At 43.4% G+C, this 26696-nt stretch overlaps 1 protein-coding gene across 1 annotated transcript in view; it reads right to left on the bottom strand.

The window, feature by feature from the left end:
* GAB2 (GRB2 associated binding protein 2) overlaps positions 1 to 26696 on the bottom strand; it is a 249467-nt gene that overhangs the window by 19486 nt on the left and 203285 nt on the right. The window contains exon 3 of the mRNA XM_036747132.1: positions 8651 to 8888. Within this exon, the coding sequence (XP_036603027.1) occupies positions 8651 to 8888 (238 nt within the window). The remainder of the gene's footprint in view (positions 1 to 8650; positions 8889 to 26696) is intronic.

The raw sequence follows: 26696 nt of genomic DNA, 5'->3' as shown, positions 1-26696 counted from the left end.
CCCAGAACAGATATAGAGAGAGGATGTAAGGACCATCTAGTCTCTTTTTATCCCAACTCTGCCACTATCTCCCTGCAGAGTAACAAGTTATCACCTCTCTGAGTCTCTGAGGTTTAGTGAAGGGGTGGGAGGGAAGATGATCTCTAGGACCTCTTTCAGCTCTAAACTTCATGGTTCTTGGTATAGAGATAAGGCACAAAACGATTCTGAGACCTCATTGGGACCCTCAGAGTTCATCTAGTCCTGGTCCTACCTGAACAGGCATCTCCATTAAAACATCTCTGACTACTCACTGATCTCCCAGACTTAGCCCGAGAACTTTCTGTGATGGGGAACTCACTATCTCCCAAGAAAGTTTCATCTCACTTTTGGACAACTATCAATGAGTGTAGCAGAGTCATGCAGCATGCTCAGATTTGCCCACCCTGGTAGGCTGTATGATGTACTTGCGACTCTTCTCCACCTGACTCCAGGTGACAGAGCGGGAGCTTCAGGGCTACATCCAGTCCCCTGTGACCTGGTTACTGAATATGGTGTAACAAACTCTCAGCGGGTCCCTTGCTCATCCCCCTCACCCTGTGTCAGCAGTAGAAGGACAAGGGTGATGGTCTGGCAAAAGGCAAGACAGTGTCCTTAGCTGTGGTTCTCCAGGAGGCAAGAAGCAACTCCAATGATGGGTGGGAAAGGGTAGGGGCCTTCTCTGCCAGGTGGTCAGGTAAACCCTGTTTATATGGCAGCTAGTATTAAGGGACCGTGACCAGGTGAGCTGATGCCTAGGTCCCTGGGGGAGAGGGAATATGTATGGATGTGTGTGTGTATATATATGTATCATGTATTTGTGTATAAATATATATATGTATTATAATATATATGTATGTATAAAGCTCTGATCTCCTATGATTTCTAGGTCAACTACCTTCATGTCCTTGGTTGCCCATTTTCCAAACCTAAGAGGGTGGAGACCGTGCTCTCCATTGACCTTTATACCATTATGGCAGTGGGATGGAGAGAGTCCTGTGGTTCTCAGTGTCGCCATGAATTAGGTAAAATTTTTTTTCTCTCTGTAGGGGGAACTTCATGAGCTTGAAAGGTCTGGAGGTTAGCAAGTGGTAGCAACAGTCTCCTGGAGCCATTCCGGTTATACTTGGGGCAGGGGCAGGCTGGCGGTGAAGGATCTACACCAGAGCGAAAGGCCGCCGCTGTTTCATCCAGCTGGTGCCAAAGGAGGTGAAATGTAAAATGGCTAATTAAAAGCCTTTCCAACTCTCTTATGTTGGCAGACTCCATAATAGTAGTTACAAATGAGTCAATCCTGTTTAAATGGCTCTGTTAATGAACATGATAATTCTTTGTTTAGCATTTCTTTCAATGTCAAAATGAACTACCTAGCTCGCACCTGACTTACGTTTGTACACCACGTACCTTTTACTCTCCTCTTAAAATTCCAATGCAACCCATGACTTTCAGCATCCTCCCCAAGATGACAGGTTGGAGGCTTATTAGTGAGCCAATGAGTAGGAGAACAAGGGGCCCAATCCCTCTAATTAGAAGAGTATTGAAGAGGGTCCACAATCACATAGCATGGTAAAGACAGGGAAGGACAGGTAGCTATGATAACAATAGCAAGAGCTAGTTCTGTAGCACTTACAAGGTGCCAGGCACTGTGCTACCTGCCCCACAACTGATTATTATCCCATTAGATCCTCACAAAAAAACCTAGGAGGTAGGTGCTATTATTATCTCCACTTCACCAATGAGGAAACTGAGGCAACCGAGGTTCAGTGACTTATCTAGGGTCACACAGCTAGTAAGAGTCTGACGTCACATTTGAACTCTTCCTGATTCCACTCCTGGATGCTCTATCTCCTGTGCTCCTAAGTGCCCAGTCTCAAGCCAGATTAGGAAGTTTTTTTCCTCATAAGAAAGCAAAATATGCCTCCTTGTGACTTCCACCCACCCCTCCTAGTTTTGCCCTCTGGGGCTAAGCAGAAGACTTAATAATCCTTCTTCCTGGAGACAGCCTGTCCCAACCCCTCCTCTTTTCTAGGCTGGTCATCCCCAGGCTATGGGGATGATTCCCAAGCAGTAGGATCCCCAAGTCCTTTACCACTTCTTCCTGGACGTCCCTCTCCGAATGACTGTCAATGTCTCTCCTTGAATGTGGCACCCAAGTTGAGCACAATACCCTAGAAGTCCTCTGATGAGGGTCTTGGATGATACATCTCTACATGCAGAATGATAGATAATAGCCTTTTGGGGTGTCACATCATACTGTTGGCTCATCCTGAGTTTGCAGTTCATGGAAAACCCCAGATCTTTTTCAAGCAAACTGCTATCTAGCCACACCCTCTCCAGTTTATACTTGTAAAGCTGATTTCTTGAACACAATTCTAAGACCTGCCTTTCTTATTCATCCACCCATCCATCCATCTATCTGCCTATTGTTTATCTATCATTAACTATTGTTAACCATCTATCTTTCCTTCTATCTATCCATCCATCCATCCATCCATCCATCCGTCCATCCAATTATTTGTTTTTGGCCTTCTATTTGTTTGGCCTTATCATTTCAGTAGGGAATTCCCAGTGAAAAATATTATTAAGGCAAATGTCTTCTTAACAGATTGAGCCTCACTTTCTAGTCTGTCAAACTCTTTTGGAATTGGGACTCTTGTGCCTGCTTTTTGCCTTCATTTTTAGTCATCTACAAATCTGATAAACACTAGTAACTAGTCACTAGTAAAAATATCAAACAGCATAGGGACAAGCCTCCATCCCTGGGGCACTCTACTAGAGACCCTACAAGATGAAAGCAAACCAGTAACTGATGATTTTCAGGGTCTGGTCACTCAGCCAGCTCCCAATCAAGTAGGTATCACTGTCTAGTCCACATCTCTCCAACTTTTGCACAAGAGTGGGATGAGAAAGTTGGTCAAGATCTAGGTAAACTCTATATCTATCGCATTTTCTTAATTCTCTCTTCACCAAAGGAAATGAATTGCCCAAATTTCCTAGATGAATAGATGCTGGCTCTCTGTGGGCACTGCTCCCTTTTCTTGATGAGCCCTAACCATCCTGCTAATATGATGTTCTAGAATTTTGCCAGGAATCAAAGGGAACTTGGAAAGGCACTAGTTTGCCATCTCTACCACCACCACCATCATCATCTTCATCATCATCACTATCTTCTTCTTCTTCTTGTTCTTTGAAAATCTAGATATTTGCCCTTCTCTAGTCCTGGGGGAGGCACTTCTCCCACTCTCTATACCCTTTCAAGGATCACTGAAAGTGTCCTAAGAATCACACTTGACTTCTTTTAGTACTTCAGGATGTAGTTAATCTAACCAGGTGACCTGAACTCGCCCAGGGCAGGCAGCTAGATGCTCTCTAATGTCTTAGGATATAATTCTACTTATCTTTGATAAAAACAATCTTGAACAGAATCACTCCTTACTTTGATATTCAGTCTCTATTACCTGCCCTGGTTTCCATCCTCTTCTAAAAATCTAAGCTGGTCAGTGAGTTCCTAGGGTACCATCATTTTTCTCTTTAGACAACTTCTCTTTTTTCTTGTCAGATTAATTTCATTTGTGTCTTCAGAACTGGATTCCCGAGAGCTTCCTATCTCTGGGCTTCAATTTCTCATTTAATTTTAGGTCAAAGGATCTTAACTCTCATTTTATTCTCTCAAAATCTAGGGTACATGACAAACTATACCTGAATTTTCTCTTCTCCTCTATTATAAACTCTTAGATGGAGCAGTTATTGTCCCTTCCCCCCGCCCCCTCCCCCACACACACTTCCCATCATATCTAATTTGGTAACCAGTTCTTTCCTTTCTATTAGTGATATTCAATTCCAGAATGCTGTAGTGTATATTTTCATAGGAGTCCTCCAAAGCCATTCCTAGCCTGTAGCTTAAAAAACCAGGAATACAGTTAGGCAGGTAGAAGAGACAATGACCCCACCTACGCATTGACATGGGGAGAATGGAAGAGCTTTATAGTTGGAAAACTAGGGCACCCTCAACCCAGAGCCACTGGTCATTACTGAGCCAATAACCATTACATGGGTTAAAGTTTAGCCTTCAGAAATGAATGGAATGCTCATCATGAGCCAGGAAGAGATCTCTGGCCAAGGTATCTAAGTCCCCAGAATAGGAAGGAGCCCAAAGAAAAGGCTAAAGCTGGGTATTTGCTAGCTGGGAATACTTGACTCCTTACACTAAAGAATTTGGTTCCTGGGGCTGAGAATCTCTTCCTGAAGAGATAAAAAGCCTCAACAGGGAGAGAGAAAGGAGAATTGGAGATTAAGTTTTTTGTTGGTCCCCAGGCAAGGAAAGATTTCCTGCGTTTTCCAAAAGATCTGTATGGTGTTCAAAACCCTTCCTAACCCCCTCTTACCTTTCTAGTTTCATCCTACTTCCTCCCACATACTTTGTAACTCCTATCTGCAAGCATTCATTTCTATTCCTTCTCCTCCTCCCGATCTACTGCCTTCCTCTTAGATAATCTCCAATTTATCCTGAAATACATCTTGTTTGTACATAGTTGTTTGCATGTTGTCTCCTCCATTAGGCTGTGAGCTTCCTGAGGGCAGGGACAGTTTTTGCTTTTGTCTGCATCTCCAGCACTTGGCAAAGTGGGTGCCACATGGTAGGTGCTTAATGCTTGTTGACATGACTGCCACTTTATGAAATGCCTCTGGCTGATCCAGAGAACATTGAACTGAAATAACTAACTATTCCTTGGGAGACGTGTCCTGTGAATTGGGAATGGGAGGGTAGTGACCTTAGTACTGTTGTTAAGAAAGGAGAAGATGTCATCAAAGATAAAGTATGAATGTATTAGCTATTCTGCTTTTGGTATAAAAAGGACACACTGTACTTTAGAAAATGTTCATATAATTGAGGTCCTGCATCAGACCTCTGTCCTGTCTGGGTCTGGTGGTCTGTTTCCTGAACTCGTCTATTTCCTCCTTCCCTCCTATGTTATATTCTCACGTCATTTTTTCCTTTGTTTCTTTTATTTATGTTCAAAGCGCTTCACCATACTTTCCCCATCTGATTCAAGGGTGGATGCAATGCTATTCTCCACCCCGAATCTCCTATTCTATTCCTTTTGACTAAGGTGAGCCTTCCACAGCAACATTCCAGTCCTGGATCTCCTATCACCAAGTTTCATGACGCCAAATTTGCCTGCTTGTGTTATGTTCCCTAGTTCACCTTGTTACCCACATTCTGGGGTTTTCTGGGGTTTGGGGTATAGACAATACCCAAATTGAGGCCACCAGTTTTATTGCTGGCTCCTGTCCAGTCCAAGGACTGTGTCTCTTGTAAATTACTGGACGTTTCTCTAGCTGATCTTCACCAAAGTGTCAAGGTTGGTAGATATAATGTGTTGCTTAGATTTGCTAAACATTTCTTTTTATAATGAATGGCTCTCTGGGAGGGGAGGGAATGAGAGGGAAAAGGTGATGTAAAAATAAGAGACAGTTAATATACAAAACAAAGTATGACATAAATATAAAAAAGGGGGAGGCGGGAGAAAATGTCTTCTTAGGATATGCCCCCTCGCCCTTTTCCACTATGGTGAATAAGTTTTTCCACACTAACCCAGAAAAGCAGACCAATCCCACTTGAGTTTTCATTCCTATATTGGTCATCTGTCCTATTAGTTCCTAGTGGAGGACTAGTCCGAGTCAGCCTAGCACAGCGCAAAGGGTACTGGACCTGAGGTCAGGAGGCCTGGGTTCCAATTCTAATTCGGGTGCTTCCTTTGCCATATGACCATGGGCAATCACTTCTCTTCTCTGGCCTGAAGTCTTCTCATTTGTAAAATGATTTCCAAGGACCTTTCCAGCTTAGATACAATGGTAGCAATGAATAATACCTGTGGCATCTACCCATCAGAGCGGGCTGTGGGTTTTAAAAGAGGAGATGTCGCTAAAGCACTTTGTTAGCCTCAAATTTAGTACTTTAGGACCTAAAGTACTAGATAAATGAGTCTATATTTGCATGCTCAGTAAGCATGGATAAGGTGCAGTTTGTGAATGTGGCCACAAGATGGCGGAGAGAAACCGGGCCCCCACAGTCATGGGAGCTGGCAACCCTGCCAAATGAAAGCAGGTGTCTGGCCCCAGCCCTGAGAACTTTCCCCCGAGAGCCAGAAGTTCCGAGTTCCACCCAGGCTGGGAGGCATCAGTTCCTGGTCCCTCCCGTGCAATCTCCTGTTCCCATCAGTTCTTGCCCCCAGGGCATCCAAGGAAAGTTTTGCAAAAGTCTTAACTGCCCTTCCCACCTCTAAGCCCAGGGCAACAGAAAACAGCCTGGAAAATACAAAATTCAGTCAACCTCTCAATAATGGAGAGTTTCCTGGATGCCCTCGGCAGGCAGGGCTGGCAGGAGTAACAATGGTGAAGTAATATAGAAATATTTCTCCAGGGTTCCCACTTCTCATTTTTATTTCACCAGATCCTCTTTCCCAGGGCTGCCTAACTAGTGCCCACATGCAAAGCAAGGCCGGTTTACTCAGATGCCCCACCGGTCCCATTTACTCATCCCTTTTCCTTAAAAACTTCCTGGCACTCCCTCCCTCCCTCCCAGGAAGCTGGTCTCAGTTAATGCACTAATGTTTCTTGTCTTTCCCACTAAAAACCGTGTGACCTCGGGAAACACACTTCTTCTCTACTACGGTCTTCCTCAGTTTCTTCCTCCAAAAAAATGAAAATGCTACAGTAGATGTCTCTAAGGGGCCTCCCAGATCTAAAGGATTCTTCCAGCTCTAGCGTTCTGTGTTCTAAGACCCCTTCCAGCTCTAGCATTCTATGGCCCTGTATTTGAAGGTCTCATCCATCTTGGACAGTCCAAGTTTGTGCGAGTCCACCTGGGACATAAAGGGACCTTCTGGACACAATGCCTTACCCAAGAGGACTGCAGATGATGCCTTCCAAGTGACATTTCAGGTAGCTAAACCTAACCCTTTACACCCCAGGTATCAAGCTGGAAATTGACTCATTTATTTGAAATGTGGGCCTCACACTTCATAATTATTTGGACATGTGCTAGCTAACCTTGCTGCAAGACTGCTAATTACATTAATGAAGACACCACATCTTATTCCTCTGCCCCCACAAGAAGCCCTGTACAGGTTTAGTATATAGTAAGCACTTGAGCAGAATTCCACAGACGTTTACTAAACGCAAGGCCCTATACTAAGGGTTGTTGACACAAAATGAAATGGGAGACAGACTGAGGAAATGACCTACACTCAAATCACTATGATATAAGGGAAGAGAATGGAATAGAATGCAAGAGAAGAGAATTCCACAGAATGGAAAAGGAAGAGAGTAAATATATAGCACCTACCATGTGCCAGGTACGGTGCTAAGTGCTTTTTACAAATCAATATTATCTCATTTGATTCTCACAACAACCCTGGGAGGTAGGTATTATCATTACCCCCTTTTTATAGCTGGGGAAACAGAGGCAAACAGATTTGTCCAGGGTCACAGAGCTAGCAAGTGTCTGGATCACACTTGAACTCAGGTCCCTGACTCCATGCCCAGCGCTCTACCCGATGCGCCACCAGCTGCCTCCCATAAATAAAGAAATAAAGTAAGTTGGAAACCAGATTTGAACTTAGGTCTTCCTGACTCTCTACCTAGGTGGAAAGAGTAAAGGAGAGGCCTTGGTAAAGCTCTATGGGAAATCTAAGGAGGGAGAGAAACTGTCATGAAGCATGGGAAGGACAGCAAAAGAAAGACTGGGGGTGGGGGTGGGGGAGGGAGGGGAGGGCATTCTAGGCATGGGAGGGGTGGGAGGTGAACAAAGATAAGCAAGGGCAAAACCAGTAGAATTACTAAATGGCCTACCATCCTTTTACCCACTGGGTTGTTCCATGAGACGTTCCCAGGCTGTCCAATCCAATATTTACTGAGTGCCTACCACTGGGCCCATCCACGCCCATGTGAAACGTTGCCAAATTCACACTCAGCCCATTGCTGCTGCCCACACATGCACACTGAACCTCATCTTAGAGCAGCTCTCTCAATTTATTTCCTCCCAACATGGAAAAATCATAAGATCAGAGGGTTTTTCGAGCAAGAAGGATCTTAAGAGATGATCCATATAGTCCCTCATTTTACAGAAGAAGAAACTGAGAATCAGAGAAATTAAGCAGCTAGCCCAGGGTCTCCTAGCTATTGTTAAGGGGTCCCCTGAACTCATCCTTTTGAGTTGCTTTATTTTCCAGAAACACTGAGCCCAGAGTATGCAAGAGGCCCTGAACGTGTCAAGGACAAAGAATTTGAACCTATTTCTAACTCCCATGTCCACTCTGCTTTCCACTATATCGAGCTACTTTTAATATTAATAACACAAACAGCAAACAAAAAAAAGAGATAAATGCAAAATCTTACACTTGGGGGAAAAAAGTCAACCTCACCAGAACAAGCCAAGGTCTTTTTTTGTCTTTTTTTCAAACACTTTGTCTGAGAAAGATCTGGGGATTACAGCAGGCAGCAAGTTCAACCAAAGGTGTGAAATGGCAGCTGAGAAAGTGAATCCTTCCATGTGTGTTTCTGAGTCTGAAGCAGCCTTTGCCAGGGCTGTCTGAACACCCAGTCTTCCCTCCTCCCAAGTTCCACTTACCTTGTGTTCTCTGCTCTCCGGCTTATGCACTGGTGCAGAAAGAGATAGTCCTGGGGGGCACTGGTGGACAAGGTCTGTGTGTGGTTTGCTGGGGCTTCAAAGGTGAACAGCGTTGGCTGGCTGGAGTGCGAGGGGGCTGAGGATTTGCGCTCTCGAAGCAGGTGTGGGTTGGAGCTGTTGAGTTCAGCTGGGGAGGAGCGAGGGCCGTGACCAACAGAGGGGAGGTTTCTCAGAGAGTCTATGTAAAGAGGAAAATACAAATGTGAATATATGCATATATGTTTCTATGCAAGCATATAATAAAGACAGTCCAATTCAGTTGAGTCAACAAACATCTTTTGAGATGCTGGAGTGGGTGCTCTAGCATGCAGCATATCAATAACAATTCTCATTTCTATATTCCCTTAAGCTTTATAAAACTACTTAGCTTACAAGAAGCTTGTGAGGTCAATAGGTCAAAAAACATTTATTAAGCTCCTACTATGTGCCCTAGTGTAACAACAATGGTAGTAGCAGCTGCTGTGGGGGTATAAGGCCAATAACACCAGCACACAGGAGGGCTGCTAGTGCAAGTTCTTTGATCTGTTTTTCTAAAGGAAAGCAACTTTAAAAGGGTCAACAATCTTACTTTAATTAAACATACATATATCATTCACTTAGTTCAGGGGAAGAAGTCAGCACCCTGAACTTCAGAGCAAACACAAACAGAAATTACAAGCCAAAATTAGAAACAGAGAAAATAACACAAATCAACAGACAGGCTTCTAACTGTCTGACCACAGCAATACATACATAGTTACCAGAGAGAGAAGCACCAACATCTGGGTTTTCAAAGCCGGCAGGGCTCCTTAACAGCCACCCAGAGTCTCATCTGGTTACATCACTTAAACACTCTTCTAATGAATGAGCCCCCAAAGCAAAACATCTCTTCAGAGTATATATACTCTTTCCAATCAATGACTGTTGATTCAATCAAAGAGTCTTGATTTAAACAAAGGCAAGAATCAATCAAAAGCACTTGATTGCCTTAGTGCTAAGAAGCACTCCAAAAGAAAATACAACAAAAAGTCCCACTTTGCTTGCCCTTACGCCTAGGAGGCATGAGTTTCAGGATTCGTGGGATGTTGCAGAATGATGAGACTATGGGAAAACATGATAAATTCGGAGGAGTACAGCCTGGTTATAGATAGACAGACAGATACAGACAGACGAATAAATGAATAAAGAGACAGATAGATACATATATGTTGTTCAGTTGTGTCTGACTCTTCATGACCCTGTGGACCAGACTGTCATGGAGTTTTCTTGACAAAGATAGTGGAGTGGTTTGTCATTTCCTTCTCCAGTGAATTAAGGCAAACAGAGGTTAAGTGACTTGCCCAAGGTCACACAGCTAGCAAGTGTCTGAGGCCAGATTTGAAACCAGGTCTTCCTGATTTCAGGACCAGTGCTCGATCCACTGACCCATCTAGCTGCCCCTGATAAATACATACATACATACATACAAACGAATGAAAGAATAAAGAAATAGCTATATAGATATAAATAGATGAAAAATTACTATTAGCCCATTTTACAGATGAAGAGCCTCAATTTCAGAGAAGTGAAGTGACTTGACCACCAGTCACAGAGTTAGTGTCCAAAACCAGAATTTGAACCCAGGTCTTTGCTGACATGATGCTGCTTCAACACCATCAGTGGATGGGATAGTCTTTATTTTCCCAATGGCAGTGGGTTCCATTTTGGGCCAGCTCTGTTAAACTGCTTAAATCTACCTTCCTTTCTTTGTCTCCCACCTAGTTCTACCTTGGACCACTAAACTGAACCATCTGGTGATATATTGGGTATCTGTCACTGAAGCGCCAATCTAGAGAGGTTATCACCAATGGATGTTTGCCATGGCAGGGTTGTAGTCTGTATGAGTGAAGGGAGTACCCCCATCAAGGATCTCTGCTGGCCTTACAGTCAGTACTGAAGCATAATGAGGATATGATTTAATGTGGAAAGACTTGAGAAGTTGGATCAACGCAATAAATAGCCATAATTCAAGAGGCCTGATAATGAATCATGTTACCACCTCTTGACACACAGATGATGGACTCAGGGGGCAGAACAAAACAAACGATTGTGGACAAGGCCGCTACGGGGTTTTGTTTTGCTTGACGATGTGTATTTGTTACCAGGGTTTGGTTTTTCTTTCTTTCTTTTTTTCAATTGTGGAAAAGGGAGGTGGAAAAGAATGAATGCTTAATTTTGGGTTTTTTTAAATATTTTTAAAAAGAGGATACGTATTTCACTGATTATTGCACTAGTAGCAGAATTTTTGGTAGCAGGGGTGGAAATAGTCATCACTGTTAGCAACAAAAATTCCTGTTTGTATAGACTTTTACAGCTTATAGACCACCTTCCTACAACCTACAATATCGGAGGAGGAGGGGAACAATGAGGAGAGCATCACACCTATTTTTTATAGGTAAAGAAATGGAAACATAGAGAAATTCACAGAAAAGGCTACAGCCCCGTCCCTAAGGGAAAGGGGCAAATTTCATAGGGCAGCTGTGAACACACAGGTTTTCTCCTACCCTTTGTGATCTCATACATGTAGATGAATTCAGAGAGTCTTGGAGGAGGAAGAAAAGTAAAGATAAAAAGAGAAGAAGGGAGAGAAGGAGATTGGAGAGGGGGTAATACTGAAGGGGAGACATTTTATTGCTTTTGAAATACATTAGCTCTGCCGCCATGGGGGAGCCATTTAATCTCATTACATCTATTTCCTCGTCTGTAAAATGGGCATGTTAATATCCACAGAATTGACCTCATTGGATATCTATGAGGCTTCGTTGAAATAATGTATATTCAAAAGTTCTATTTAAAATTAGTTATTCTTATTTTTCTTCTTCTTTCTTTTTTTTTTGGATGGATTTCATATAGAAATGGCCCCAGGAAAAGCTGCTTTCCTACCATGATTCTTTTTTCTCTAATATTCAGGGGATGGTTAGATAAAATACCTGCTTTTTGAAATCAACTTTTTTTTCTGACACAATGTGTGAATTTATGTTGTGTGACTTTGCATATTTGATCCACGGAATTGTTTTTGGCAGGGAGGTTAGGTAGGAGGGAAAGAAAATAAATGCTTGTCAAAAAAATTAAGGAAATTGAGTAAGAGTTCATCTTTTTTTTCAGGTTCCCTGAAAGTATCTTTGGGGCAGCGCCAGCTGGAGACAGGATGACAGGGATGATGCAGATCTCACCTTGTTGCTGTATGATTTCTTCTGCTCTATCTGGTTTAGCAACATCTATTGAAAATACAGTCCTTAAATTTGTATGGATCAACGTTCTGTCCAGACAACTGTGGACAACAGTCCTATCTTCCATAAAGCGCCGGTGCTGGTGCAGCGCGTTGGCTGAATTCTCAAGGACGCTCTGAGGTCTATGGCTGTGATCTGGGGATTTGTTTTCTGTGAATCTGGCAGATAGAGAGCCTCTCACATATAAGCCTAGCCACCAGATTTGTGTCTTGCTACGCGTTCAGTAGGTGCTAAATTTTGGTGACCTGCGGTTGGATCTCCTAGTACCTACTATTTCTTTTTACAATCTGCATTGATAACTAAGAGATCCTTCAGGATAACCCTTTTGTAATTTCTGGTGTCCATGATCTAATCCTTCATTGCCATCACAGGCAGCTAGATGGCGTAGTAGATAAAGCTTTGGATTCAGAATCTGGAAGACCTGGGTTCGATTTCCTACTCAGACATTTAACAGGAGGGTGTCCCAGGCAAGTCACTTAAGCTCTCCCTGCCTCAGTTTTCATCATCTGGAAGATGGAAATAATAACATCTGCCTCGCAGGATGTTGTGAGGAAATAACTGGATAGCACGTAAAACACTTTGCAAACATTGAGGCGCAATACAAATGCTAATTATTATCATAAAGCCTTCAGTTTTTATTTTTTAAAAATCTCCATGACTCAGTCATTTGTTTGATGCTTCTTTGTCAAAATATTGCTAGTTGAATCTGCATGGATATCTCCCGGGCCTTTTGATTCCATTTTTAGACCTTATTCATTTCACAGGGTATATTTGGAATGAAACAACTCGTAGTTACGTTTGACAAATGCAGCGGCATGTAGATGTCCTTAGCTTTTACTATGGCACTGCTTTGGGGAGTGGGGGTTTTGGATGTTGTTTGTTCTAAAAGTATTTCTGTAAGTTTTAAACCTATTTATGTGCTATTAATTTTTGTTATATTTATAATTGTATTTAATATATTGTTAAATTATTAACATGATGCAGATAACATATAAATAATATATAAATTATTTATTGTTTAATTTAGTCAGTTGTGTCTGACTCTATGACCCCATTTGGGGTTTTCTTGGCAGAGATACTGGAGTGGTTTGCTATTTCCTTCTCCAGTTCATTTTACAGATGAGGAAACTGAGGCAAACAGGGTTAAATGACTTGCCCAGGCCACGCTACTAGTAAGTGTCTGAGGCCAGGTTTGAACTCAGGAAGCTGAGTCTTCTTGACTCCAGGCCTGGCACTCTATCCACTGCACCTAGCTGGTCCCTATAAATGATTAAATATTATTAAATAAATATACATTAATATTTATGTCCTATTAATTTATTAAATTTACTTATATGCTCCAAGAAGATCTATTAATCTTATTTCTTCCATTCTGACAAGGAAGCATTAGTCTTTGCAGAGCTGCCCTGTGATCTGTTAATATTGCACAGGTTTTTGTTAGGAAACTCTTCAGATCTCTTGTGGCCCATTTTATCATTTCAAAAGTTTAAATTAAGACTGGTATTTCATGGGTGTTAATTGCTCTAAATTTCAGGACGCTAAAAAGTCTCAACGTTCATAGCCACAGCCTTCCCCCTCGATAGCTTTATCTTCAGTGTGCCTTGTCTGGAGGATGACCATAGTATTTCTAAGCATCTCCTTTATACAGTGGTTCAAGCTGACTTCTTAGATTTAAGCTCAAAGATTTCTGCCTCTCCCTCTTCTTGGTATATGCTAAGATTTTTACACTCGCTGAGTCCAAAGATATTTTGGTATCATTGAGGAAAGATTCCATGAGATTGAGAAATTGATTAATATGATTTTCGGTGGATCCTAATAAATTGGTGTTACCCATGGTCATTAAGTGATCAATAACTCTCACTTGGAAGCTGGAGACAGGATGATGGGTTTAAGGCTGGTTGAATTATAAGGGGCTTAAAACTGCCTCCTTGGGAGATGTGAGATTCTCTATCATTTGTTCTTGCCAATATGTTGTTGGTGGCATGTTTTAAACTGAGAACAGTTTTCCGCGTGAATATCAAATGCTCTGATATTTTCACTATACTTGTATCTGTCTTATGCATTAGAACTAAATGAATCAGCCATCAATGAGGCACTCTGTCGAAAGCTTCAGGATAACAAATTTGGAGATAATAATTATTTATCTTATTCTTCTCTTTTTTGATAGTGTTTGGGCAGATAGAAATGGTCCTGGGATTGGGTCATCATTTTGCTTATTATTTTAAATTTGATTTTCTAGGGACAATTTATCACTATTGGTGTTATTAGGAAGAAGAGTCACGTCTCTGGAGAAGGTGTCCCAAAATTCTGGAAGAGCTACATCAGTGACTCCCCGGCTGACTGAGATGACCTTCCTCACAGCCAGATAATGCCAGATACTGAGGAGCCCATTATAATGCTAACAGGCTATGACAAGTTGGCCATGGGGTTGATGTGTTATATGGGAAGGTCATGTACAAGGGTCAACATGAAGTTCTAGGAAGGCCAGTTTGGGCTCAGTGGAATGGGGAAATAGGACGAGATACTCTTCACAATCCTTTCCAAGGACGAGATTCAAGCCCAGCCATGCTGGACTCCCAAAATCCACCATAACTTTTGCAAAAGTAACATTTGTTCTACTTTCCTCAAAAATGACCTAACCTGAATATACTGCAGTGTGATAGGGGTGTTGGACTTGGCACCGGAAGACCTGAGTTTAATTCCTAACCCTGACATTTACTAGCAGTGTCATCACATTCAAGTTGTTTAACCACTCTGAGCCTCTGTAAATCACGGATAACAATTTTTGCCTGCCTCTCTGGGAAAGCACTTTGTAATCCTTTAAACAGCAGCTAGGTGGCGCCATAGTGCACAGCATGCCAGGCCTGGAGTCAGGAAGACTCTTCTTGAGTTCAAAGCTAGCCTCAGATACTTACTAGCTGTGTGATCCATGGCAAGTCACTTAACCCTCTTTGCCTCAGTTTCCACATCTCTAAAATGAGCTGGAGAAGGAAATGGCAAACCACTCCAGTATTTTTGCCAAGAAAACCCTATATGGGGTCACGAAAAGTTGGACACCATTGAAATAACTGAATAGCAACAAAATTAAATAAATGTGTTATGACTATTAATATCATAAGGCAGGGCTGCTAGTGATCAAAACACTCCAAACCTTGAGTTAATGACTCTCCTGTTTATCTACTGTATGGGGGACAGAATAGCTGGACCCATACCCTCCAGAAAGAGCCTACACAGCCCTGAGGGAAGACGTAACCTCTCTGACCAGTGACTGCATTGATTTTCAGGATGAATTCCCATCACACTTTCCTCAGCGACCTGTACACAAAGAGCATTAGTGAGACTGAATCTGGGCTCAGTCACTCCATTAGTAACTGCAATATGAACTCCCTAATAGCTGGTGAGAGATGGCTAGCCAGGGGAGGGGGGGAAACATTCTGCCCACCGACCCCCATCTCCAGATAAAACAGAGGCTATTCAGTGTCCTTTGTTGGAATTTCCTCCAACCATTTACTCTCCCCCAAGGTTCTGGCCTGGGTCATCTACTCTTTCTACATTGTCTTCCTTGGTGCTCTCAGCTACTCCTAAGGCTTCAATGCCCACCTCCATGCCAATGACTCCTGAGTCCATAAGAGTGCCCCAAAAGTCTGAGTGCCATTTTCAGCTTTAGTCGCTTAAATACACCGTAAAGATACTCCTCATCTCTCTCTTGCATTCCACTTCAACATCTCTGGATACCTCCTGGATATTTCCACTTGTGCGTCCCTCTAGCATCTCAAACATGGCATGTTTAAGAAAGACTTGATCGTTTTCCCCTCCTCCAAAGTTCTCTATTTCTGCTGAGGGCATCACCACTCTCCCAGTCTCCCAGGTTTGAAATCCTGGAGACATCTTTGACTCTGTCCTGTCCCTTCCCGGCTCTCCTTCTCCTCCTACCCTCTACCCCCATTCCATCTGGCTTTGAAAAGTTAAACATTTTTTTCTTTTTTTTTCAGAGGGGGGAAGGCAGGGCAATTGGGTTTGTGACTTGCCCAAGGTCACACAGCTAGCAAGTGTGTCAAGTGTCTGAGGCCACATTTGAACTCAGGTCTTCCTGACTCCAGGGCCTGTGCTCTACTTACTGTGTCACCTAGCTGCCCCCATGAAAAGTTAAAATTAATTAGAATTAGAAAAGGAAGAACCAATTCCCTATTTGAAAGTGATACCTTCATTATACTCTAAGGTAACAATCTTAATTATCTTGAAAGATTCTAAAAACAATTTCCCGGCTCACTTGCAGTGAGGTATATACTTCTACAAATGGGCCATTTTAGACATACACATGTATAAACCAGCTATCTTCCTTCCTTTCAGGCCAGGAAGACCTGAATTCAAATCTGACCTCAGATACTTCCTAGCTGTGTGACTTTGGGGGAGTCACTTAATCTGTTGGCCTCAGTTTCCGCATCTGTAACATGGGGATAATAATAGCATATATCTAACAGGGTTGTTGTGAGGACTAAATGTTAAGGACTAAATTTGTTAAGTGCTTAGCACAGTGCCTGGCACATACAGTAGGTACTTAATAAATGCTTGTTTCTTTCCTTCTTTCCATGGGAGCTAGAAGTGACCTGAGAATGCCAAATGCCAGAACCAGAAGAGACCTTAGAGAACATTTAGTTTAACTCCCTCAATTTACAAAGAGGCTCAAAGAGATAGTGATTTTGGGGGTCCCACATTATGTTAGGTGAAAGAACTGGGAGCAGAACCCAAGTCTACCAGTCCCCAAGGGCCCTGCCCAGCCATTCAAGGCAAGGCTGGCTCTCCTCAGCTTTCTCTCCCATTGAGGCCTAAAATGATCTCATTCAATTCAACCAAAGTGTATTAGGCATCTAATAGATCTGATGTATTATGCACAGTGTTGATAATGTAAAGATTAAAAACAGTATTTCCTGCTCTCAAGGAGTTCATATTCTAAAGAGAAAAATGGCGTAAGCAGAGAGAAGTATAATACAAAAATTGTGTCAAGTGTAAAAGAGACAAATCCAAAGTATACTAGGAAACTATGGGAGTGGGGATATTAGAGACCCAAGATTCAGCTGGTAGGGAGAGAGAATCAGGAAGGCTCCATGGAAGAAGTGTCCAAGGTGACACCTGAAGGAAGAAAAAAAAACCCAACAGACAGAGATGAGGAGGGTGTATATTCCAGGCCCAGGGGAAGGCCTAAATAAATGAAGAGAGGTGGAAGGTAACACAGATGAGTAAGAGGTAGGAGGTGGATCTTAGAACACAGAATGGGCCTAATACCATCAATGGATGCCTTCTCCTTGAATGGCCTTCTCCTCTTCTCTCTAGGTTTTCAGGATACCCTTCTCTCCTGGTCCTCCACCTACCTGACCATTCCTTCTCATATTCTCCTTTGCTGGATCCACAACCAAGTCACACACACTAACTGTGGGTGTCCCTCAGATTCTGTCCTGGGTCCTCTTCTCTTCTCCCTATACACAATTTCACTTGGTGATCTCATCTGCTCCCATGGATTCAATTAGAGGCTATACTGATGAATCTCAGATGTATTTATCCAGCCCTGACCTCTCTCCTGACCTCCAGTCTCTCATCTCCAACTGCCATCTCCAGTTGGATATCCCGTATACATCTTGAATTCCAAATGTCCAAAACAGAACTCATTATCCTCCCCTTATTGTCATTCCTTCCTCCCAACTTTCCTATTACTGTTGAGGGCACCACCCAAGGCCAGCAACCTAAATATCACTCTCAACTCCTCTCACTCTCCCGTATCCAATCTGTTGCCAAATCCCGTGGTCTTTATCTTCATAAGATCTCTGGTAGACTTCCCTTTCTCTCCTCTGACAGTGTAAACACCTTGGTGCTGGTCCTCATTAATTACCCCATGCCTGGACTAGTGCAGGAGGGTATGGTCTCCCCGCCTCTAGCCTCTCCCACCTCCAGGCCATATTCTACTCTATCAAAGTGTGAGTCTGACCATGTTACCCCTCTACTCAACAAACTCCAGTGGCTCCCTATCACCTCTGGGATCAATTGTTGAAAGCCTTTTAGAACCTTTTAGTCTCTTCCTACTTTTCCAGTCTTGTTATTACTTACTCCACTTCTCCAACTTTATAATCCAGTAGTGCTGGCCTTGGTGCTGTTGATAACACAAGACCCTCCATCTCCTGGCTCTGGAAATTTTCACTGGCTGTCCCCCAAACCTGGAATGCTCTTCCTCCTTCTCCTCTTCATCTTCTGGCTTCCTTCAAGTCCCAGCTAAAATCTTGCCTTCTATGGGAAGCCTTTCCTAGTATCCCTCAATGCTATCACCTTCCCTCTTGAAGTTATCTCCCATTTACCCTGACATATAACTGTTTGCATCTTGTTGCCCCTTGAGAGCAGAAACTGTCTTTTGCCTTTCTTCGTATACCTGGCACTCACGGGAAGAACAGGGAGGGAAAAAAGCATTTTATATAGCACCTGCTATGTGCCAGACTGTGCTAAGCACTTTGCAGATATGACTACAACCCAGTGAGGTAGGTGCTGTCATCCCCATTTTACAGTTAAGTAAATTGAGGCAAACAGAAGTTAAGTAACTTGCCCAGGGGGCAACTAAGTGGCTCAGTGGATAGACTGCAGAGCCTTGAGTCAGGAAGGTTCCTCTTCCTAAATTCAAATCTGGTCTCAGACACTTACTAGCTGTGTGACCCTGGGCAAGTAACTTAACACCGTTTGCCTCAGTTTCCTCATCTGTAAAATGAGCTAGAGAAGGAAATGGCAAGCCACTTCAGTGTCTCTACCAAGAATACCCCAAATGAGTGGCAGCTAGGTGGCGCAGTGAGTAGAGCACCGGCCCTGGAGTCAGGAGGACCTGAGTTCAAATGTGACCTCAGACAATGTGACCTTGGGCAAGTCACTTAACCCCAATTGCCCTGCCCCCCCAAAAAAAGAATACCCCGAATTGGGGTCACACAGGGAGACACAACTGAGAAATAACTAAACAACTTCTTGCCTAGCGTCACACAGTTAGTAAATGTCTAAGAGGCATATGTGAACTTAGGTCTAACCGACTCCTGGCCCAGAGTTCCATCCACTATGTCACCTAGTTGCCTTAGCATGCCTGACACATAGTAGGTGCTTAATAAATATTTGTTGACTTGAATGTGAGAACACAGAATATTAAGCCTGAAGGGAACATCAGAAATACTCATTTTACATAGAAGGAAAATAGAGGCCTGGAGAGGTTGGAAGGCTAGTCACAAATTAGCTAGAGAGAGAGTTAGGATTAGAACCCAGGTCTCCCAGCTTGGGGCTCTCCCCAGGCCACTAAACCATCTGTTATATTAATCTGAATAAATATCACAGATTTTTCCTCCTCTCAGATAGGAGGGGTCAGCATTAGAGAAAGCAGAGGGGGGAGTGGGAATAGGAAAGAGGTCTTTCCTGGGATGATGAGAACCTCAGAGAAGATCTGGACAGTGAGGAAACTGTCCTGACTGTAGGGAAGGGTCACTGCTGGGAAGGGGCAGAAGGAAAGGCTGGAGAAGTGGCAAGAAATCCTCCCAAAGACCCGCCTCCTCAGGTTTCCTGGAGGCCACACAGTATGGTAGAAAGAACCCCAGCCTTGGGGATTGAGGACCCCAAATTTCAAGTCTCAGTTCTGCCACTTAATGTGCAGCATGACCTTGAGCAAGTCTCCTAACCAAGCAGAGCTTTAGTTCCTTCATTTGCAAAACGAGGATAATTAGCTTTGCTCTACCTCCCTCATAGGAGTCATCAGGGTGACTATCAAATGAGATGGGGATGGAAACTGCAGTCGTGACTTTGTCAGCATAGAAAATACTCTGGTTGAGGAAAGCCCCTCTCTTAACACAGGCTGGCGTCTTCTCAGCCTACGAGTCCGAGTCTTACAGACTTCCACAGAATCACGTAGCCAGCGCATGTCAAGGGTGGGACTTGAACCCACGTCTCCCTGGCTCATGGGTCTACTGAGATAAGGGATAATCACAGCCCTCTGCAAACTGCAACTGGCCAGGTCAACGTGAACTACTATTCTTGCCAGTTATCAGGAGATGGAGGAGAGGTTAAGAGGTGGCTTTGGCCTAAGCAGCGGTATTTTCCTTCCATGTGGACAGGCTGAAATTATTTTAATGCCTTCTCAGTGCCATACATTCCAAGCTTTTACACAATGTTCTCTTACTTATCACAGACAAAATAATTACTCAGCCCTTGGAGACTCGAGCTCAGAAGGCAGGCTTTCCATGCTAGTGTCTGAGGACAGTCTGCCCCTTGCCAGCAGGCACCCCCTCACCCTTGCCCTCACCTCCCCTGATCTCTGGCATCGAGCTCTGACCTCCTCCTTGATGAGGTGCTAGGTACATTCTGTTCCTTCCCGATCTGGATCCCCTTCCCTAATGATTTGGATCAAGCTCTAAGTGCTATGGCACCCATCTAACAACCAGGGCTGTGTTGTAAAGAGCTCCATCACAAATATTCTAAATCTGGTATTTCTGTTTTAAAGTAAAAGTGTCAACTCAAAATCTTGTGGAAATTAATGTCGAAGATTTAAAATAAATAAATTAATTATTTTTAAAAAATAAAGTAAAAGTGTCCCTTGAGAAACTCTTACTGTAGAGATCTGTTGAGGTTCAGAGCTTTGTCACACCAGGCCCTGCAAGGTTGGAGCCACAGTACGTAACACAATGCTTGTGTATAGCATTTTCTTAATAAATGTTTACTGACTGACTAACAGAAGGTATGCTAGAAATGGAATGCTAAGGACACAGAATGGAGAACATCAGCGGTGGTCTTAGAATTGTTAAAAGCACCGGCACCTTGATTATCAGCTCAGACACTGATCTTGGGTAGGTCATTTCTCTCTGAGCTTCAGTTTCTTTTCTTTGTAAAATGGGAATATTCATACTTGTATAATCTGCCTTATAAAGTCGTGGTAATGAAAAAAAAACCACTGTAAATTTAAAAATGTAATGGATTTGGGAATTCATTTCCCTATGCTCCAGGGTCCAAGAGCTCACCTAAAGTGGGTGCTCCAAAAAGACCTCTTAGATGATAACTGAGTCGGGAAGCCTAGGGTTCAGTGTTAGTTGTGCTTGTTAGCTAACTGTCTCCCTTTGGTGAAGTCAGGTCTCTGGGCCTCAGCTAGAAAATAGGTATTATTATGCGTGCCCTGGTTACCTCACAGGGACGGTGTAAGGCTCGAATCAATCAACAAGCATTTATTAAGCATCTACTACGTGCCAGGCTCCAATGAATAGAAGATGAAAGCTCTCTGATGAGTTAAAAGCCTTATACAAGTATGAAATACTATTAAGAATTATTTTGATCTAATAAACCTGGAGAGGGGACAATGAAAAACTTGTTAACAGTGAGTTAAGCTGTCAATGTTGAAAGGAGTTTGAAAGGAGCCCTGGTATGGAAGTCAGGAGACCCAGGCCCCAGGCTTGTCTCTGCCACCGACTTCTTACGTAACCTTGGGCAAAGTCATTTCCCTTTCCTGAGTTTCATTTTCTTTGTCTAGGCCACCAGCCTTGAGAATTTTGAACTTATCTTTAGCTTGTACATAAGCTCATAGGATCCCAGGATAGGCTAGAGGTGACCCTTGATAGGGCCCTCAGAGGTGATCTAGCCCCCCCCCCCGTTTGACAGAGGGGGAAACTGAGGCCCAGGGAGTTTATATGACTTGACAAAGGTCACCCAGGTAGTAAGCATCAGAGGTAGGCTATAAGTCCACCTTTTCTGACTTGACCACCAGTCTGCTCTTTTCACTGTTTTAAGGTCCCTTCCAGCAAGACCACTGTATGTTCTAAAACCATTTCTGATTCTATGTACTAAAGACTTTTTTAGGGGAGGCAATCAGGGTTAAGTGACTTGCCTGGGGTCACACAGCTAGTTAAGTGTTTGAGGCTGGATTTGAACTCAGGTTCTCCTGACTCCAGAGTGGGTGCTTTTTTTTTTAAGATTTTTTTTTTTGGAGGGGGAAAGGCAGGGCTCCTGGGATTAAGTGACTTGCCCAAGATCACACAGCTAGCAAGTGTGTCAAGTGTCTGAGGCCGTATTTGAACTCAGGTCCTCCTGACTCCAGGGCCGGTGCTCTATTCACTAGGGTGGATGCTTTAAAGACATTCTAAAGTCACTCTGTATGTTCCTTTTTTTTAAGTGTTTGCTAGAAAGGCTGCTAATTGCTGTATCCAGGGTCAGCGGCAGAGCCAGGAAGAGAAGAATCAAGGCCTTCAGCATCCCTGGCTACAGCCATCTTCTGCTCTAGACCAAAGATAGAGTGAGGGAATGCCTGACCTAAGTTTGTTTTCTTTTAAGCATTTGCATCCCCCCCACCCTCCCCACCCCCCAATCATCCTTTTAACAACCAAGTTGTTGCTCCTGCTCGGTCCTTCTACGTTCAACCAAGGGTGAAACCTTGTCCTGCTTCTGCCCAAGCACTTTCCAGGCTGGGAAATGTTCTGAAGGGTTTCAATTGACAGCCTAGCCCAGCCACTAACACACCCAGTGATAACAGCAGCAGGAAAGGGGGAGGGGGGGGGGGAGAGAGAGAGAGAGAGAGAGAGAGAGAGAGTGTGTGTATGGTGGCTGGGGGTGGGTGCAGTCTAGGCAACAGGGGAGAGACTGACGGAGAAGAAGGCAGCCAAGTCCTCCTCCTCCTTGCACTCACTCAGCACAGGTCTAGGTTGGCTACCTTATCTTCCACCCCCTGCTTCTCTCTATCTCTTAGTTGGCCCCTGGCCCAACTCTGGGTCCTTTTAATCCCCTGGAACACCCTCAGCCTCCTCCTCAGTGACCCTGGGCCTCCTGGGATGTGTGGAGGTAGGGAGTCTCACTGGACTTGTCAGCAGAAATGTGGGCTGGATAAAGCTGACCTTGGTACTTGTGCCCAACACCAACCAAGCTGTTCTGAGGGGATCACCCAAGGGTCAAGAGTATGATGTTTTCCAAGCTGCTAGAAAGGGAGATGTCTGTGTTTTGGGGATTGTGGGGGTGGTGGAAAGTCCAGGACAACCTTCTGGTTGGCAGAAGACAGTAACTATGCTTTGCTCTATTAATAAAGCAACCCAAATATATACTTAGTAGCACTTTAAGACTTACAAGGTATTCCTTGTACGTCATTTCATTTAACAACAACCCTGTGAGGGTTTTTTTTTTACATATGAAGAAACTGAGGTTCAGAAAAATTAATTGTGTAGCTCATAAATGTCTGAACCAGGATTCAACTGCAAGTTTTCCTGATTCAGGACAAGCGTGGCACCCTATCCACTACACCATAAGGGAAAGGGAGGGAATAAGCATTTATTGAGCACCTACTATGTGCCAAGTATTGTGCTAAGGGCTTTACAAATATTATCTCATTTAATACTTACAGCTACTCAGGTAGGTGCTATCATTATCCCCATCTTATAGTTGAGGGAACTGAGGCAAAGAGGTCGAGTGATTTGGGTCATACAGATAATGTCTGAGGCTCGATTTGAACTCAGGTCTTCCTGACTCCAGGCTCAGCACTCTATTCACTGTCCTGAGACCTTAGAAGGTATCTGCTGTTGCTGTTATTTAGTTGTTTTCAATCATTTTCGACTCTTTGTGACCCCATTTGGGGTTTTATTGGCAAAGATACTGGAGTGGTTTGCCATTTCCTTCTCCAGCTCATTTTACAGATGAGGCAACTGAGGCAAAAGGGTTAAGTGACTTGCCCATGGTCACACAACTAGTATGCCTCTGAGGCTAGATTTCAATTCAGGAAGATGAATCTTCCTGACTCCAAGCCCTGTGCGCTATCTACTGTGCCACAGGGTATCTAGCAATTTACATTTGAGAGACCCAGAGAGGTCAATAGACTGGCTAGAAGTCACACAGATAACTCATAGAGCCAAAATCCAAAGTCCAGACTCCAGGGTCTTTGCACTGTACTGTGCTGCTTCTCTCACAGTTCCAAGTCCATGAAATCTGGATTAACGGCACTTTAAACCAGAGGAGCTGACATCGAGAAATCAGGGTTGTATACAGCCGCTGGAGCAAGGTTCTCCCTCAACCTCATTCCAGACCCCATTCTGTCAGATTCGACAGACCTATTAAAGAACGTGCCTAGAAGCTTCCCCAAGGTGAAGGGGGCAGAAGTGAACAGTCTTTATGGAGGATCCATAACAGATGGCAGAGAATAATGAATTAGTCTCATTTCTGGAACTTCCAGGTTTACAAAGCACTCAAGGTAGGACTCATGTTACAATCCCCATCTTTGCAGAGGATGGGTAAAGGACTTGCCCAAAGACATACTTACAGGTAGTAAAAATCAAGCCTCTTGTCACCAGTTCTGTTCTTCTCCCACTATAGCATACTGCTTTCCAACAACAATTTAAATCTGTTCTCCCAGCTCTCCTACTACACCCACTCTCTTACTGAGCCATGCTCAGTGGCTTCCCTTGCTTAAATCCTCTGATACCTTGTTGTTTAGTCTTTTTTTAGTCATGTCTGACTCTCTGTGACCCCATTTGGGGTTTTCTTAGCAGAGATACAGGAGTGGTTTGCCATTTCTTTCTCCAGCTCATTTTACAGATGAAGAAACCAAGGCAAATGGGATTAAATTACTTGTCTAGAGTCACACAGCTAGTGAGTGTCTGAGGACAGATTTGAAATTAGGTCTTCCTGACTTCAGGCCTGGCACTCAATCCACTGGGCCACCTAGCTGCCCTCAGTAGTCTTAGCACAGAGTCAAATTTCAGCTTGATGTAAAAAAAACAAAACAAAACAAATTGTACTAACAATTAAGGCTTCACAAAATTCCACTGAAATGAAATGGGCTGCCTCCGTTTTTTTTTTTTTTTCCATCACTGGAAGTATTTGAGGGAAGACTAGATGACAATTGTTGAGTATGTTGTAAAAATGATAACTGCTCAAGTATGGATTTGACTAGATGGCCTCCAAGAGACCCTGTCATCTCTAAGATTGTGCTTCTCAGGCAGAAGGACTCATTCATTGCCAATGCTTCTTCCAGCCACGATGCACACCTCCCACAACTGGTTTATGTTCCTAACCTGGCTTGTCATCCCTGGGTTGTACTATGTACTGCCTCTTGGTGCCTAAACTGTCCTCTCCAATAAAAAATAAAATGTAATATCCAATAGGTCACCACATCTGGAATCATGACAGTCTCAGAAGGAGCCCTAAAGGCAAATGTGAAAGATGCCCAAAGAGGATCGTTAGAAATAAGTGAAGATGTTGAACCTGGAGAAGTCTTTGAGGGGAGGGGATGACAGCTGGGTGATCAAGTCCTGCGAGGGCTGTTACAGGGGACAGGGATTAGCTTTGATTAGATCTGCTCAAGCCACAGGGCAGAAGTCAGGACAATAGGAGGATGTTACTGAGAGGGACAGAGGGAAAAACTTGTTTGCAAGTGGAGTTATCTAGAGGAATGGGCTGTCTCAGGAGGGAATAGTTCCTTCCTCCCTTGATGTCTAAGTGAAGACTGGAAGACTCCTGTCCAGTAAATGATGATGACAATATTATTATTATTATTATTATTATTACAAATAGATATCATGTATACAGCTCTTTAAGGTTTACAAAGTGCTTTATAAATATTACCTCATTTTATGTTATACATTGCAGTACGTTGTAAAGAAGATTCTCAGTCAGGCATAGGTTGGATTGTTGTGTTTCAGCTGTAACCAACTGAACCCATTTGGGGTTTTCTTGACAAACATATTGGAGTAATTTGCCATCTTCTTCTCCAGCTCATTTTATAGATAAGAAACTGAAACAAACAGGGTTAAGTGACTCGCCCAAGGTCACACAGCTAGTAAGTGTCTGAGACTGGATCTAGACTCTAAAAGATGAGTCTTTCTGACTCCAGACGCAGTGCTTCATCCACTGTACCACCTGGCTGCCCTGTAGATTGGGTTAGAGGACTTCAAAGATTCATTCTAACTCAAGATTCTAAGATTTGTGAAAATAATAATAAAAAATAGGCAGCATTTACGTAGCATCTTAAGGTTTGCAAATACTTTACAAATATTAGCTTATTTTATCCTCACAACAACCATGGAAAATAGGTGCTATTATTACTTCCACTTTACAGATGAGGAAACTGAGGCAAACAGGTTGAGGGACTTGCCTAGGGTTACACAGCTTGTAAGTGTCCCAGGCCAAATTTGAACTCAGGTCTTCCTGACTCCAGGACCAGCGCTCTATCCACTGAGCCACCAGATGCTTCTGAGTTCTTAATGTCTAAAGAGAAGGCTAGAAGACCACTCGCCTGCTATGTTGTAGAGGAGATTCTTGAGCAGCCAACTGTTGGGCTGGATGATGTCTAAAGCTCATTCAAACTCTAAGCCACCATGATTTATGAAGAAGTATGGGCCAGAGAGACCCAGATAGACTAAGGGGACAAAAGTAATGGGATGGCTCGCGATTTGCATTGGTGGAGGGGCTGGCTGCCCACTTGGATGATGTCTTGAAGAATAACTGAATGCAAACTTCAGAGGGTGTGTGTGTGTGTGTGTGTGTGTGTGTGTGTGTGTGCGCGCTCCTTCGAAGAGAATGTAAGTGACTTCTTAGGTGGTCATCACCTCTGTCATCTTCATTTTTTGAGTCCTCTACGAGACCCAGCACAGAGCCAAGCATGGTACAAGCACTAACAAAGACCCCCTGAACCGAAAGAAAAGATCCTCTATGATGCTAATGGGGATGGATGGGTGATCATAATAATAACAGCTAACAGTTTGAGGGCAGTA

This window comes from Trichosurus vulpecula, chromosome 2 (assembly GCF_011100635.1).
Source record: "Trichosurus vulpecula isolate mTriVul1 chromosome 2, mTriVul1.pri, whole genome shotgun sequence".
Classification (NCBI taxonomy): Eukaryota; Metazoa; Chordata; class Mammalia; order Diprotodontia; family Phalangeridae; genus Trichosurus; species Trichosurus vulpecula.
The sequence above is the reverse complement of the archived record's forward strand: the minus strand, read 5'-3'. Positions and strand labels throughout refer to the sequence as shown.